A 16,908-nucleotide genomic window follows, 5' to 3' on the forward strand; every position below is an offset into this window, starting at 1 on the left:
ATCTGCGTGTTGGAACGGTTTCGCCGATTGTTTTCCTTGGATCCCACTTTTATAATGCTTTGCTCAAAATACTCATGGAACTCATGGAACTTGTTACCCCTTTGTTGCTTTTTTTCTCCCCCCCTACCCATGGATGTAAACTCCATAATTTCTACAAAACTAAATGCCCAACTGATACATAACTGAAAATGGTCCATGTAGCGCAATGAGCGTTTCCCGCAAGGTGGCCCAGGGGGTCCAAGGGGCATGGGTGCTGGAAACCCAGGATTTGGCAGGGTCCGTGAGGAATATGAAGGATCTGCCAAGAAGCCACGCTTCTGATCTGGCACTTTAAAATCAAAGTTTGTATGTGGAAATCCAGAGGCTCGGTTCTGGAGTTGCAATTGATGTATTTAAGTTTAAAGAATTTTCTTGCAGTTTTAGCCTGAAAACTCATACCATTTGTGGCAAGATTTTTTTTCGTCCTATTTTTATTTTGTATTCTTAATAGGTTTAATAAAACCATTGAAGCCAGCAGTGGCTTAGTGCTACCAACATGTAATCCTCTTACTAGTCTACCTTGTCATGTTACTTGTGTTATACTGGTGAATATTGTAAATTGTTCTGATCTTACTATGGCTGTGTTCTGTGCCATTCACATTTAAAATACTACATGTACGTTTTCAATAAAGAGTGCAGTTGGTTTTCCAAAACCCCAATCAGGTGTTCTTGGCACAATGATTAAATTTGCTTAGTGTCAGACATCTGACACCTGACACGTGTAAGATATCTAGTACACCAATATCCCCCCCCCAAATTTATCGCTAACTGTGAACAACTTGGCTATTAAGATAAATATGGGTTGATGGTCCGATATCAGTCTTCATTTTGATTTGGAAATATAGCTTAAACATTTAGACTTTTTTAAAAAAATTTTTTTTTTTACAATTTGACTTTCATTGGTTAATTTTCACAAATACTTAAATTGCAGTGCATATGTAGCCAGTGTGTGGTTCTTACGCGATGCAGAAGCAGCACTGGCACATTGTGCTTTCACATAGGATGTGTTTGCTGTCTGCTACTGATCAGATGTATACTACAAACACAATTTTCCATTATTTCAATTTCAAAATCCAAAGAGTGTTACTGAATGCTTTTACAGCATTGCGATTTTTTTTTTTCCTTTGTACATGAAAGTAATACAATCTTTCATAGACGTAATCATTGAATAATACATTGTTTATATTATTGTGTTTAAATGTAGGGCTGTACATTTAATCGATTCAATTTAGACTTTGGCCTCCAACGATTATGAAAATACAGTAATCGAGATGAACCGATGATTGCGCCCGTTCCGCCCCCTTTCCAGAGGTGCGCTTTCACTCCTCCATAAAAGCCCAATTTCACGTGCAAATCAGTAAAATCATTTAACGAGACTTTTGCAAAATGGGACGCGCTTGATTTAAGTTGATTTTAGATTTGTTTTTAAAAGTGTGAAAGAACGTGTATGTTCTCAGAGACAGAACACAGCATGGACATATGAAGACATTTTTTAGCGCCTCAACGGACAAATACACAAAAAAGTCAATGCGGCCCTGATTATTCAAGTAAACCCTTGTCGGTTATGTAATGTAAAGTTGAGAATGAAAATACGTGTTCAATCAATTATTAATCAAACAAAAGACAAATACAAAATCACTCACTGCTCTTGACTAAAGGACTCTTGTAGCTTTAAGAAACAAAGGAAGTTTAATTCTTACAGTGAAGACTGTGCCGTTTTATTTTTCATTTAAGTTATTACATTTCTCTAGTAGGCTGTTAACTGAATAGCTACTTTAGACTTGCATATAAAAACAAAGCACAGTTTGTTTCATTTGTATATCCTTTTTTCTTTTTATAAATGCTATTGTATTCTTTTGCTTTATTACTGGCATTGTGTTCCTTTACTCTTTTATTACTGGCAGTTTAATTTTTATATTATGTTTTTTGTCTAATATTAGTTACTCTAGTATTCTGCTGTGGGACTGAGAATTGTGACATTTTCGCTGGTCTCTAAAATGTAGATGTCATAGCAACCTTATTTACAGAAAATATTTATTTATATCACCATCTTCAAATTATTTCATATAAAGTTTTGGTCATATGGCCCACTAATAATAGTTTTAAATAATCATGATCACAACATTGACCAAAATAATTGTGATATATGATTTGTCATAATTGAGCAGCCCTAATTCAATGCACTTACTTGTAAAGTTGCTTGAGCAAGTGGCAAAACATTTAAACAAAGCCTAAAAGCCTACTTTTATGTACAAAGGTAGTAGGCTGTCACGAACATTTTAAATAAACTTACCATTGACAGACACAGTCGACTTTTTCTTTGCAATTAAAACTTTATAAGCAATCCTACTGGTTGTAAAGAATTGTTTTTGCTATGTGCATGAGTGCAATCCATTGTCACCTCGTCGCGCACTTTTTCTTGCTGTAAACCTACCCAAAAAGCCATGTGTTGACTGTGAAACAGTTTAATTATATGCATTTATGGCGTAATTACAAAATTATCGTAAAAATCCATGTTAATTTTTACTGCGAATAATACCCTGTCACTTTCTTTCAGCACATGTAGCACAGCAAAAATAGGAATGATCGCTGCAGACTAGGGTTGGGTATGTGATTCCAATTCTGTTTATCGATTCTGATTCTTATCAATTACTAGTTCGATTCTAATAAGATTTTTAAAAATCTGATTTAAAAAAAAAAAATTAAGTGAAACATTTAGATGTCAAATATAATTATTCTGTTTAACAAAGTGTTCTGTTGCAGCTGAATAACTTAGGCCTTTTACACAGGAACATTTGCCTATGGTTTTAACAAAATACCACAGCAAAACTAGACTAATAAATTTTAAACATTAAATTGTTAAAGACAAGTAAACGGTCAGTAATGAGATGGGAACAAACAAATCAATTAGCAATAGCATAAATAAATCCAACTGAAATTTCAGGTGAAGAAATTGGGTCAAAAGTTTAAAAACACTATAGTTTTCTTCTCATAAATTTTATATACATTAATTTGCATCAAGTTATGAATGATATTGTCAAGATCAGTGAATGATTTTCTTTTATTCTTTGATTAACATTAATGACAGGCAGCACGTTTGTTAGGCTGCTGTCTCTTTAACACCGAACGCACGGGTGGATCTAAAAAAAATTTTTTTACGTTGCGTTTTTTCACATCTGTTCACGTTCACTTTAAGACACAAACGGCTGTGTTTGGGGTACATTGATGTATTTTTGTGCATATTGGTTGATAAATGTGAAAGAAGCACGTTTAGGCTCGGAACAAGTCTTCAGTGGAAATGCATGGAACTGTTTGAGAAGTGCTCGTGCTTCGGATGTGTGCGCTGCACGCAAACAGTGCTCAAGTGCAGTGTGAATGATTTCACCTGTTAACGTGGCCATGGATTAAAAATATGCACTGCAAACAAAGTATGTGTAAAACAGGCTTTAGCCCTGATCGGTTCCAGAATTTTCCCTATAACACACACCGTTATAACTTCAATCATAAATTATAATAAATTTATTTTTAAAAAAAAGTCTTTACACTGCAGAAAACAAGTTAACTGTGGATTGCAATTTTAGAAAACTCTTAGCCACTTGTTTCAGCAAAAAAACAGTACACACACCATTTCAGAAGCAAATTTTAAGGTTTATGCAGCATTTTGTTTCCACAATTACGTTAATTTCTGTGCTCTGTTTAAATCAAATTCTGCTAATCCATTTTAGAACATAGATTATTCTTATTTTGTAGTTTATACTGGACAAAGCAGCGGTTTAAGTTTTCTTTTTGCTGTATATGAATCTATATGAACTAAAAATTATTCTGGTGATTTTAATTCATTTAAAGCAACTTTATGTAGTCTTGTGGGGTTTCTTTTGTGATTTTTATAAAAAAAAAAAATCATGTCATTTTTAGAGTGGATAGCAGTACACATGTATTTGTTGCAGCCATAAAGCAATCTGCCCTTTTCACAGACTTTTGTACCCACTCACCAAACTTGCATACTCCCAGAACAGACGTTTGGACAAGACAAGCCATTTGCCTTACTAGAAGTCAGTGTACCATCAGAATGTTTTAGACCTGATGTTTCAATGGTGTAAACTTACATATAGTTGCTTTAATCTGAAGTCAACGGTGAAGCTTTTTTTTTTTTTTTGCCCCTATTGTCACAAAATAGACTTTTGGGCTTTGACTTGTTGACTTTAAGCATGCTTCCAGTGCATCCTCCAATGTTTGATTAAACAATAATCCTTCCACAAACTCGTACCATTGATGTTTTGAATGTGCCATTGTGATGGCAGTGTTTTTGGGTTGAGGGAGTGAACATTTAACGCCTCTTTGTAGTTTCACTTAGTTGTCTCTGCATATTAAAGCTGCAGTCCGTAACTTTTTTTTTTTTTTTTTTTTTTTTTTGAAATCAATGAGCAAGTGCATAATTCAAGTACAGTGTTCAAAACTCTCGCCTTACTTTAGCCTGATTCACAATGTTAAGCTTATGTTTTCTAATTTGAGTGGTACTGGTAGGAATTCGCGGGAAATTTGAGCATGCCGCTGCATCGTCACGTCAAGCGGCTCGCCAAGCTTTACTTTGTGGCTCGCATGGCAGTAAATAATACGATGATATGATCATGCAGTCAATACAGATTTCATAAAAACATTAAAAACAAGCAGGGCTATAACAACCCATTAAAAAAAACCTCGCGTCTACACCAGACGTGAGTGGCACAATCCGACAAAAGACAATAGAACCTAGTGATGTCTACACTGTATGCAGCGCGATGCGACAATCTCCATCAGTAAACCGATACCTTGATCTATTTATGACTAACTGTACTGACACTGCGTTCAAATTATTTGCAGCTGTCGTTTTTTTGCATCAAGTGTAGACTGACTTAGTGCAGCGGGGCGAGGCACGACAACTGTCACGTCTGGTGTAGACAAGGTCAGATAGTGTCTGCTCTATTACAAATAATTAATATTTTTTTTTAAAAAACTAAAACCGCGGCATTACAAGATGGAAATATAGACTAGAAAAGATATTTAAACTTGCTCTGTCCTACGTCCATGACACTGACTCACTGCGGAGTTGCCGGTTTTAATCTTAACAGCTCTTAACGCCGAATGTGCACTTGGATGGTTCGATACATAATGGGCTAGTATAGAAAAAAAAAAAAAAAACTTAAGGTCTTCCCAGCATTAAGGTAATTATTTTTTCGAAATCATCTTGTCTCGGTTACAAATTTGACTGGTAAATGATAAAGATTGATAGCCCCTTTTATATTAGATTGCACTGCATTGCATATCAGGGATGACGAATTGATTTAAAAAAGACATGCTATTTATGACTGGATGTAACTTTTGATACTTCGCGGTAAAAGTGGTTCGCTGATTGACTTTGCCCTATCAGTGCAGCTCCCATGAAAAATAGTGAAGACCACTGCTGTAGGTAGTGGATCATTTATAGCCTTCTCTCACAGCTGCTGGAATAATTAAATTTGTCATTTTGATGGTGGATTGTAATCCAGAAAGGATTGTTTATGAATGGTTCAAATGGTATGACAATTAGAGAACATTAACATTACCAATTTGAGAACAAAGTATAGCAATAATAATTTGCACAGTCTGATGTGATATGAGGTAACCGATTGTTAGATTTAATCACCATTGTAGCGAGAGTTATTGTAATGCTTTTTCCCTCAGTTGGTCAGAACAAACGTGGCAGACATGTTCAGATGACAATATCCGGTGAAAATTCTTATTTGGGTCATCTATTCCAAGACGTAGGCTAGAATCTATGATCCCTAAGTACAGTACACCGGTGCGTTGACTGACAGCCACACATACTCCTCAACATTCGATTCATCCGAGCTGGAGCCGTGCCGGTGCACAACCCACGCAAGGGAGATAATTCCGCAAATAACTGCAATTGCATGTTTTCAAACAGAGATGGCAGCAAAGAGGCAAAACTTACGGACTGCAGCTTTAAGATGACATTGAGGAATGCCATTTAAGATGCTTTTAACCCTGGAAAAAAAGTGATAAAATTTGCCTTTAACCCAGCTGTTAAAAAGCAGATGTGATTCACTTGTTCACTTAATTGGCATACAGCACTTGGAACTTTAATAGAATTCTCCTGATTAATATTTTAGAAATTTATTTTTGGTCTATATTGCCCCGCCCTAGTTCTACAAGTGCAACAAGTGAAATTTGACTACCTATGTAGAGGTTACAGGACACAGACACTTGTTTTAAGTAGCGGGGTTTTTTTTGTTTGTTGTTTTTATCGATTTAATTTCAAAACATTTTTACGTGTATTTCTCTTCTTTGTCTCTTTTTAGTTATGGTGGTTGACTCCAATAAAAGTTCAAAATATTGCTACTTATTTCTGCTTGAAAGCAATATTTCTTTTTTTGAATGTATAATATCCACAACCAACTAATGGATTCAGTTGTCTGTATAGGATTATCGATTCATTGTTCTGCAGTTGAAACTGTTACTTTGTAAATTAACTTTTCGATATGCCAAGACAATGAAATTGAGAATTATTATTATTATTATTGTTGTTATTATATAACATAATAGTATTGTCATTATTATATAAAACAGTTTTCAGATATAGTTTACACCTTTCACTTAAAATAACGGGTATTTTTTATTTATCTTTGTAAAACTTTCTAGGTCAGTTAACAATAACAGCTAATAATGGTTCTCCACTGTACTCCTTATACTTTGTGTTAGCATAATTATAACACATCGTATTTTTATATTAAAGCTTGACTTCTATGTTGTATTTGTATTTGACATTTATCAAATACTTGGATTAACAATGCATTTATAACTAGTAATTTATCATAATTTACTATTATTATTATTATTATTATTATTATTATTATTAACTAATTTTATTTCACTTTGCATGATGTGAGACCTACCCTTTTTTTTTTTTTTTTTTTTTTTTAATTTTACACTTTAAAAAAAATAAATAATTCTTCTCACTCCTGCATTAGGTGATTTTAAAGGTAACTTTATTTTGGTATTGCCTTGAGTGAGGACTACTAATTTGATTTTCTTCTACATTGTTTTCTTACTAAATTTAAACCCTTTTGAAAATTTGGTAGCATGATTAAATCAAATTTGTCTTCATTTGAAAGCCATGTATGATATTTGAGTTGACTCTAATTCTTGGCGTACAATGTATTTATTTTTTCTTATTTAAATCGCATGGCTTATGTAATTAGATAATTTTAACATCAAGAATGGAGCTGGAAAAAGGTAATTTCACATGCAGATTTTCTGAGATACATTGTGGAATAAATGTTATTGTTTATTGTGTTGGTTTTCTATACATTTTCTTTTCCTTAACAGGTTTGTTCGTGACTTCCGAAGTATCGTCAAGTTTGGAACTGTTTTGGATTTTAGCCATTTATCCACTATTAGTTTCAGCTTTATATGGCATGCCAATGGATTGTTCACCAGCTGTCTAATGCGTAATGTTCTCAATAGCAAAAATGGCTTTTCAGAACACAAGGCTCTAGTCTGATTGACTGGCTTTCAATTTCCAGGAATCAGGGTGTTTAGGTTTTGAACAGTGCACTTGGAAATATTTACAAGTTCTCAAGCGTCTTCAGTGAGAACTACAAAGGAAGAACTAGTCGCTGGATTTGCCATTAAGTCTTCAAGAGCTTTAAGACACTTGGTAGCAAGTAGACCATACATCCTTAACCCTGCCAGTATTACTCCTTTTCCACCTGCATGAACCGGGTGCTAGTTCAGAGCCAGTACTATTCCCAGTTCGGAGGTGGTTCGACTGGAGAGCCTTCTAAGAACCGGTTTGCCTTTCCATTGGATGGAGAACCGCCACAAAGTCACTGAATATACCATCTGAATACGTTTAATTTCCTCTAGCAATGCTAACGTGGCAGAGCCAAACACAACAGGCTTATTCTGGATGCAGCTGGGCAGACCGATCAGCACGCAACACAGACGCGCCGCAGGAGCGGTCCAAAAGCATAAAGAGCTGTCTGTCAACAATGGTGGACGTTGCTTTATTGATGTTAATGGCTTTGAGAACCTACATCGGCGTTCAAAGATGGCAAATCCAATGTGTTCGTGTTAAGCTGTTATTTCAAATATGATGCGCAAAAGTTTCTGTTTGTCCTTTTGGTCACGGTAACCCCGCCCCCAGCACCTGATGCAAGCAGTTCTTACTTCTAGCTCTGTAATGTTTTGATGCTACTTACGAACCACTTTCCCTCGTTCGGAGCTGGTGCTTTGAGTGTCGAAAGACCAAGAACTGACTTGAAACTAGACTCTGGCTCCGAACCAGCACTCAAACTGCCTTGGTGGAAAAGGGGTATCAGTTACACATTGTTCTTGGAGTTATATCTCCTCTTTAACACCGTGTTAATACATATCATGGTTGGTCACTTCATGTCAGCTTCATGTCATGTCGCCTCATTTGGTTTGGATTGTCTGTGTTTGAGCAGAATGAATAATGCGAGACTAATTCGCTACAAAATATGACCTTCTGGCATGTAACTTCAATTATTTACCAAAACTTTGGCTTGTTTGTCCGATTTGGAACAACTGTTTATTTTGCTTCAACACTAGTGTTGCACCATTACTAATTATTATTATTGTTGCTGCTCACGTCTTTGTCATAAAATTAGAGGTAGTATTAAATTTGCCATCTCCTCGTAGTTATTTTACAGCAGATTTTCAAAACATCTTTCAAGAACCCTGTTTTTAGAAAGCTAACTACTCAAATACCAGTGTTAGCACAGTTCTAGGGCAAGATTCATAGAACGAGTTAATTTTTCTTACCTGCTATTTTCTTATTTAAGAATGAAGTTTATAAATATTTTGCATTCCCAAAAACATTCCCCAAAAAAAAAAATATTGTTTTGAAAAATGTAATGAAAAATTGGAGTTGAAATTGAAAAGAATGAAAAGTCATAATCCTTTTAAATAAACCTTTTTAACTAGAATAAACTTAATCCCTTAAACTTAAATCTCCATAGATGTTTAATGACAGCATGCACACTCGGATACAGGATGCTTTCCAGGGCTCATCAGTAAGGACTACCCAATGTCCTGAGGCCAGAATGAAAATTGCTCTGGCCAGCTGACCTGAGTTGTCATTGGCTCGATTGGGTACACACTTGATGCATGCACACAAAGCTGCCACTCGGATGGCGCACAATAACAAATTCCGTTCTCTTTTGCATCAAATACAAAAATGACTCCCTCTTCAAGTGTTATTTAAACATTGTTAGATTTTTTTTTTTTTTTTTGGGAAAACATTTGGGAGAAAATGGATTGCGTGTCAACATGGATCTGTGCTTAAGTGAAGCAGTCAGTCACGTTTACATTTAGTAAAGTGATTTCCACTTTAATTAAAAATGTACAACAAACATGATTAATGTAACCATTTTTAAAGAAAAAGCTTTTATAGCTTTTGGAGCAAGGGCACCGCCATCTTGCAGTACCAAATTGAGTCCTCTTTCTAGTCTGCTTGAGCAAATACACAGAATATTATGTTAATGGCTGTTTTAGGAGTGTCCATGCAAATGCAATTTGTTTCCGACCCGCTCTTCACCCCAAACCAGAGCAGGTTCACGGCTTCTTCCACATGTAAGGGCAGTACAGCTTGTTCCCCTCGCGGTATAGGCTCAAATGCTTGAGCATTTGCACTTATTATGGGCTCAACACTCCAAGTTTGTCTTCCTCCATTTTAAACAAGTGTTCAAAAAGTAAAGAATATTACTTTATTGGCCTACGGAGCGAACATAAAGTGGACATTACTAAATGTAAACTTGACTGACTGCTTCACTTCCACTTTAAAGTTTTAGGTCTTAAAAGTGACGGCAATCTAAGTGTTTTTTTTTTTTTTTTTTTTTTTGTGAATCTGGCCATAGTTCTAAATTGAATAATTAATGTAACTAAATCTATAATTGTAGGATAGCCACTAATTTATTTTTGTGGTTATATTGAAATGTGCTATTCTGTGCTTCCTTCTGTGTGCAACTTTCTTCAGACTGCATTTCCTAGATAGCATTGGATTCATAAACTTTGTTTTTCCTCTTAGATGTTGATTTAAGTGAGGGCTCTTTCAGTAATTCAGGAGGAGTATGGGATTAAAAGGACCTTTGAGTTAACCAATTATGTAGCAATATTGGTAGTTTTTTTTTTTTTCCTCTCGTTTATGAATTTAATTAATGTGATTGCAGAATCTGCATTCTTCAAGAAACAAGTGCTATACCATATGAGAACTGCTCTGGATTGTCCTTGATGTTGGCAGCTGGATTTTTTTTTTTGTTCTTTAGAGTGGTAAATTCACAAGTACATAATACTTGATACTTAATTTTGCAAGCATTGAGGAACTGCTTTCAAGTTGCTATGCATGGTCAGAAAGAAAGAAAAAAAACGGACGTTTTGTAGTCTTAGTCTTCCCAAATTAGATTATTCAAATGAACTTAAATATTCAGTCTTTAGACAAGGGCAGGAGGCCTGTTTATAATCGACTGGAGACTAGGAATTAAATGGGAATAGTAATCTGAATATTTATACATTTCTCCTAGTTTAACACCTTCTCAAATTATTTTGACCTTTTTGATGAAAGCCTTGAATGTATGGGAAGATGTTCTCATTCCAACCTGAAGCCCTTGTAGCTAGTTGCCTGGATATTAGCAGGAAGGAACAGAAAGATAAAAAATTATCAGACTTCTCAATTTTCAAGAACACCACAACACCTCCAGGCTTGGTAAGTGCACAACGCATGATTACTTTACAGTCTGCCAAGTCCTGCAAGAAAACCATTTTAATTGTGCCTGTTTGATAGTGTTGGGGAATGGGGGTTTGTTTTGTTTTTTGTTTTACAATTTATCTCTACAGTTTACTACCATAGTTATAAACATTTCAGTCCAGATCCACACTTGGAGAAGAGGAATCATGGGGGAAAAAAATCACTGATTAAATTCAGACTACATTTAAAGGCACAAGTCACTCAAATGAAAATTGCTTGCCCTCATGTCACTCCAAACCTGCACAATTTTTAGTCTACACAAATATAAAGTGGACAGCTTTTTCCAAGCTCCATACGAGTCTGTACGAAATGTACAGTATATTCCAAGTCGCAGTTTTTTAAAATCAAGTGGTCAATTGTCTGTGACTACTGTAGTGATGCACACAGCCCCGCTCACATAAACCAAGCAGTATTCTGTTGGTCAATGCAGTGAATTTGTGTGGAAAAACAGGTGGTTTTGTTTACCACACATGATCCTTCAGAAATCATTGTAATATGTTGACTGGGTGCTCCGTAATCAATCCTTGAATAAACATTTTTTTAAAAATCACTTTGAAAACCATTGTTTTTGTGGAAATCTTGATGCTTTTTTTCTTCTCAGTCATCTTTGATAAATCGAAAGTTCAAAATAACCATTGTTTGAAATGGAAAACTTTTGTAACATTCTTTTTGTAACTTTTCTTCAATTTGGATCAATTGAATGCATGCTTATAAAATCATACCCTGTTTTTTATAATTAAAAAAAATTGAATGGTAGTGTATCTGAAGTAGTAAAATTCAGTGAGAGATGACCGATTAAGTTTCCATAGTCCGCTAAGAGTTTCCTCAAAATGATCACGTTCAGATGGCTCAAAAAAAAAAAAGACGAATGTGCGAAACTTCAAATAGCAATGGGAAATGTGACCGCACCTTTAGTCACATGGGTTTGGAGTGACACAAGGGTTAGTAAATGACACACAACTTATTTTTTTGGTAAACATTTGATTCATTCCCAGCTTAGAGCCATTGGAATAATTTTTTTACAGTGTAAAAAAAAAAAAAATTCAAGACACATTAATTTAATAAAGTTAATGAGTTCCTTGCTTTAATTAGAACATCTTAACTAGTTTCTGTAATTTAAATAGTCTAGTAGGAGTTTATACAGAACATCACATAACATTTGCCAATTTTTTTTTGACATCACCCTGCATGTAGTTAGCACTGTATACACTGGGACCATAAATTTCTATATGCCATTGATCGTGTGACCAGACTCTATGGTTAAGACTGTTTTTCCCCTTGGCAGAATACAGTGGAAACTTGCCTTTTCAGGCCCCTGAGATTTTAGCAAGTGTGACAAGAGCTTGTCTCTGTCTGTACTGTGTATTGAGTGAATGGTGGTGCTATAGCTGAGCATTAGGGGCCAGTGTCCAGCTTACCCACAGACTCCAGCAGTTGGTAACATTGAGGATTAGTTCTACAGATCAGTGGACAGTTGAGCCTGGACTTTTTTACATCAAGAGGTATGCTTGCATATCACCGGAAAAGGTAAGTGATCTTGTCTTTTGTTCCATGCAAATAAAGTACTACTTTCATCAGCCGTGTTGAAATACTACCTGGGTTCTGGCATCACACTCCTGAAAATGGGTTCACGGTGCAGGAATTGTTTTTGTAAGCAGTATTTGAAATGTGTTTGGTACTTTGGCGCCCTTTGTGTGTATTTCAGCTGCTCTGTAATGTCTTCCACACAGTAGCTGTCTTTGAGGACAGCAGCAGCATCACTACTTCACCAGGCATCATGTATTTAAGCACTGTACAATAATAAAATTCAAGGTGCTCTTTAGTGGGGTTCTCACTATTGACTTCATGTACTGAGATGCGCTAAATTTTCTTTCTGCTTGGGCAGGAAAAATGTGGTTTGTTTATGGTGAAGGCTAGGGTTCTAAGAACTTGAATCTGAATAGAAATGTTCAGAAAAGCTCTTATTTTTAGTCCACTTTTGATTCAAGTTAAACTGCACTTGGAAGTTTCATGGTTTTAGTGTGGGGCTTTTAATTTTCTTTTTTTTCTTTTTTTTTTCTTTTTTTCCAAAATATCCTTTTTGCCTGATTTAAGCTGAAGCAGCTAAATCATTGACACAATTGTTGGTTCAGTTGCTTATACATGCAAAAACTACAAAAAAGTTTGGGGTTGTGAAGATTTATGTTTTTGAAACGTCATGTGCTCACCAAGGAAAATGATACCGTGAAAATGGTAATACTGTGAAATTAGTACAATTTAAAATTTGTTTTACTATACTTAAATTTATTCCACTGCTGAATTCTCAGCAGTCATTTCTCCAGTCTACAGTGTCACATGATCCTTTAGAACAGTGTTTCCCAACCTTTTTTTTTTCTGCCACGGCACAGTTTTGATGTGTAAAATCCCACTGCACACCAGTAAGCTTTTTTTTTTTTTTTTTTTTTTTTTTCTTCTTCTTCTTCCCCAATTAAACATGGAGTCATCAGAGTTGGTATTTTGGCTTCATATATGTTCAGACACTTGCATTTAAAGGTGCAGTATGTAAGATTGACAGCTACCGGTTGAAATGGATACTGCAATTCCGGCCTGGAATCTGTCCGAAACGCATATTTCAGAGTAGAATTACTGGCTATAGCATTATTTTTCAGAGAAACGGCTATGTAAACATAACATGTTTCCTGAATATCTACAAACATGTTATTTTTTTGGCTTTAGAAGAGTCAAAAACGTACATACAGCACTTGTAATTTCTGAAAATCATACTCAAATGGATCCATCATTAGAATGACTACATCTGGGGCAGTAAATTAACATCACGTTTTCACCAGTTTGCAGGTTAATTTTATTGTAGCTATATGAGCGCTCAGTTTCTCTTAATACATTTGGCTAAAATCTCACAATATAGAAGACGAACCGCTATGATATTTAAAACGTACAAAAGTGTGTTGGCTACAACTAGACAGAAAATGTTAAGACTCTGCTCTATACACACAAAAATATTACCCTTTATATACAGCATTTCTTAAAGCTGCAGTCTGTAACACTTTTTTTTGGAGGGTTAAAAAATCAATATGAGCAAGTGCATAACCAGCCAGTATTCAAAACTATCACCTTACTTTATCCAGATTCACAACAGTTTGCTTATAATAATGTTTTCTAATTTGAGTGGTATGGGTAGGTTTTCGCGGGAAGTTCGAGCATGGCACTGCGTCATTACGTCACGTCTGTAAACAAAGTTGTTCCGGCTAATAGGCTATCTATATGCTGCAGGTGATGGAACCTTTATAGCCTTTGCTCACAGCAGCTAGAATAATTAAATGCATCATTTTGATGGCGGATTGTAATCCAGAAAGGATTGTTTATGAAACGCATGTGAATGAAATTTAAATTATATTCCAGTTTTAAATATATTCCAGTTTTAAATGTGCTTCTGATTACAGATAGCCTGGGATTATACAGGCTTTGTATTTTAAAGAAAACCAGTTCGAAGGGATCGTAGTTTGCTTTTTGGGTTAAAAGAATTTCTTAACATGAAATTAAAATGGTATGACAATTAGATTGTACAGAAATTGAAATCTACACACTATACTCATTGGCACACAATGCTGATGTTAACATTAATAATTTGAGAAAGTATAACAATAATAATTTGCACAGATGTGATATGAGCTAACTGATTGTTAGATTTAATTATCATTGGTAGCGTCGTTTATTATAATTCTTTTTTCCTCAGTTGGGCAGAACAAACGTGGCAGACTTGTTACTTGTTCAGATGGCAATATATGGTGAACTCTTATTTGGGTCATATTCCAAGACGTAGGCTAGAATCTGATTCCTGAGTACAGGACCCCCACACCGTGACTGACAGCCACACATTCACCTCAAAACATTAGATTCATCCGCGCTGGAGCCGTGCCGGAACACCGGATCACAACCCTGCGCACGGAAGATAATTCCGCACAGAGCTGCAATTCCAGGTTTTCAAACAGAGATGGCGACAAAGAGGCAAAACTTTAGGACTGCAGCTTTAAGTAAAAAAAAAAAAAAAAAACTATACGTATTTAAACATCAGTACTTTATTTACCCTTGCATTGCAAAGTAGAAGACTTCTGTCTTCAAACTGTGCATCATGGCACTTCACTCATTCTGAATGGAGGTGGGATGGAGTTATGAGGTTTGACTGACAATTTGAGGATCCAGTGGCGTTACGAGATTTAGTCACAAGCTCTTTTGAATGCTTTCCATTGATTTAAATTTTTGTAAAACCCACAAACCGACATCTTAACCAATAGCACTGGTTTAAAACAATAACAAAATATAATGGAGATAAGGGAAGTTTTTGACATCCTGTCACGGCACACTAGTTGGGAAACACTGCTTTAGAAATCATTCTAATATGTTGATTTGATGCTCAAGAAGTATTTCTTAATGGTGCTTTTTTTTTGTGGAAAGTGACACATTTTTGGTTACACTTTATTTTAAGGTGTTCTTGTTGCTGTGTAATTATACAAATGTATACTAAGTAATATGAATTAATATAGGGTTAAGTTTAGGGTTCGTTGCTTGTAGTAATGCATAATTTACTGTAGTATAGTAAGTACATGTAACCAGGTCACTGTTAAATAGTTTTTTTTTTTTTCATTCTTGCTGTTCTTTTGAACATTATTTTCAAAGAATCCTGAAAAGAATTTATTTTGAATAGAATTTAATAACAATCTAAAAAGTATCTTTTTATCATTTATTTGCCAGCATTTACCAGTTACACCAGTGATGCTCTGATTTTGAGTGGTGTTCGTATTACACTATTTCCATTCATTCCATTCAAAAAGTGCTTTTTGCGATCAGCAAGCATACTAGACCCTCCAAACACTTGAGTGCTTAGACCTCGTCTATCAACTGTTGTAGTCTTCAACAAACTATATTGGATAGCCTTTACGTTTGTTGTCTTGATGGTGCAGAAATGTATTTATGGCAGTGTAAATGGTTCTTTCTCTCTCCTTCTCACTTCTCAATCCTGGCAGTCTAACTAGTCTGTTTGCTTCATAACTACTTGGATATCACAGTAATGCTGCCTCCACTCTTTACAAACCTCCCTATGTGGACTGGGTGGGAAATACTCGGGGTAACGAGACGGTGCTTTAAAATACATTTATTTGGTGTTTTCCCAAATCTGCTGTGATCCTTTATACTTCACAAGTATTGCACTCATATCAGTGACTCGTTCTCCAGCATTGTATCGCAGCCATGTTACTGAACAGACTGTATTAAAGGTGCCCTAAATTCACTGAGTGTGTGCATATTCCTGCTCCTGTGGATGATCGGAGTGCTTTTGTACAACATTTATAGTGCTGGATCAGCATTGTCTGGATGTGTGTACATGTCTGTTTATCTGCACTGTGATCCATTCATCTTGGCCCCAATCTGTCATTTTGATAATTCTAGTATGGGCCATGAGTTTTTAGCTCTATGGAGTGTGATGCCAGAACTAACCTTGTGACCTAGTGGCTGCCTCAGAGAGGCAGATCTTTAACACATCTGTTACAAATTTGGGATTGTGTTTGAGGTGTTGTCTGTATGGAGTTCAAGTGTCATTGACCTTGTCAGTTAGTGAGCTGTACAGCAACTGTAACAAAGTCTTCCTGCATGAGATGAAGTAATATTTGCTCTTCAGCTGTATATTCAGAAACAAAGTGACTTAGCTTTAACTTCAATATACCTAACCATTTATTTCACCATTATGTGCTTGAGTAGTTTCCATGATAGGGGTTTTCTTTTTTGAAACAACTTTAGTTATAAAAGGACTACTCAAACTTTTACCAAATGTTTTCCATTTTTATATGTAGTATTAAGTATTGTTAATGATAATAGCCTGCTGTAAGCTAGTCATATAAAGCAGTTAAGGTAGGACTCTGTATAATGGTTTACTTCTGTATCCTCACTGCCTTTCTCTCACTGCAGGTGCCTCGGGTGATTGAAGGAGGTTAAGCAGCATCATACACTTTGAAATATGGGTAAGCATTCGCCCAACACTTCACAGTGACAAGCAAACGATGATCCTGCATGTG

General features: G+C 35.6%; 1 protein-coding gene across 2 annotated transcripts in view; it reads left to right on the top strand.

Annotated features, from left to right (window-relative positions):
- sfpq (splicing factor proline/glutamine-rich) overlaps positions 1 to 16,908 on the top strand; it is a 33,856-nt gene that overhangs the window by 16,509 nt on the left and 439 nt on the right. Inside the window, exon 10 of one of the 2 annotated variants that reach the window (XM_058754593.1) lies at positions 202 to 16,854. In XM_058754593.1, coding sequence (XP_058610576.1) covers positions 202 to 321 — 120 coding nt within the window. In that variant the 3' untranslated portion in view covers positions 322 to 16,854. The remainder of the gene's footprint in view (positions 1 to 201; positions 16,855 to 16,908) is intronic. The other variant, XM_058754594.1, reaches the window with a different exon arrangement.

This window comes from Onychostoma macrolepis, chromosome 19 (assembly GCF_012432095.1).
Source record: "Onychostoma macrolepis isolate SWU-2019 chromosome 19, ASM1243209v1, whole genome shotgun sequence".
Classification (NCBI taxonomy): domain Eukaryota; kingdom Metazoa; phylum Chordata; class Actinopteri; order Cypriniformes; family Cyprinidae; genus Onychostoma; species Onychostoma macrolepis.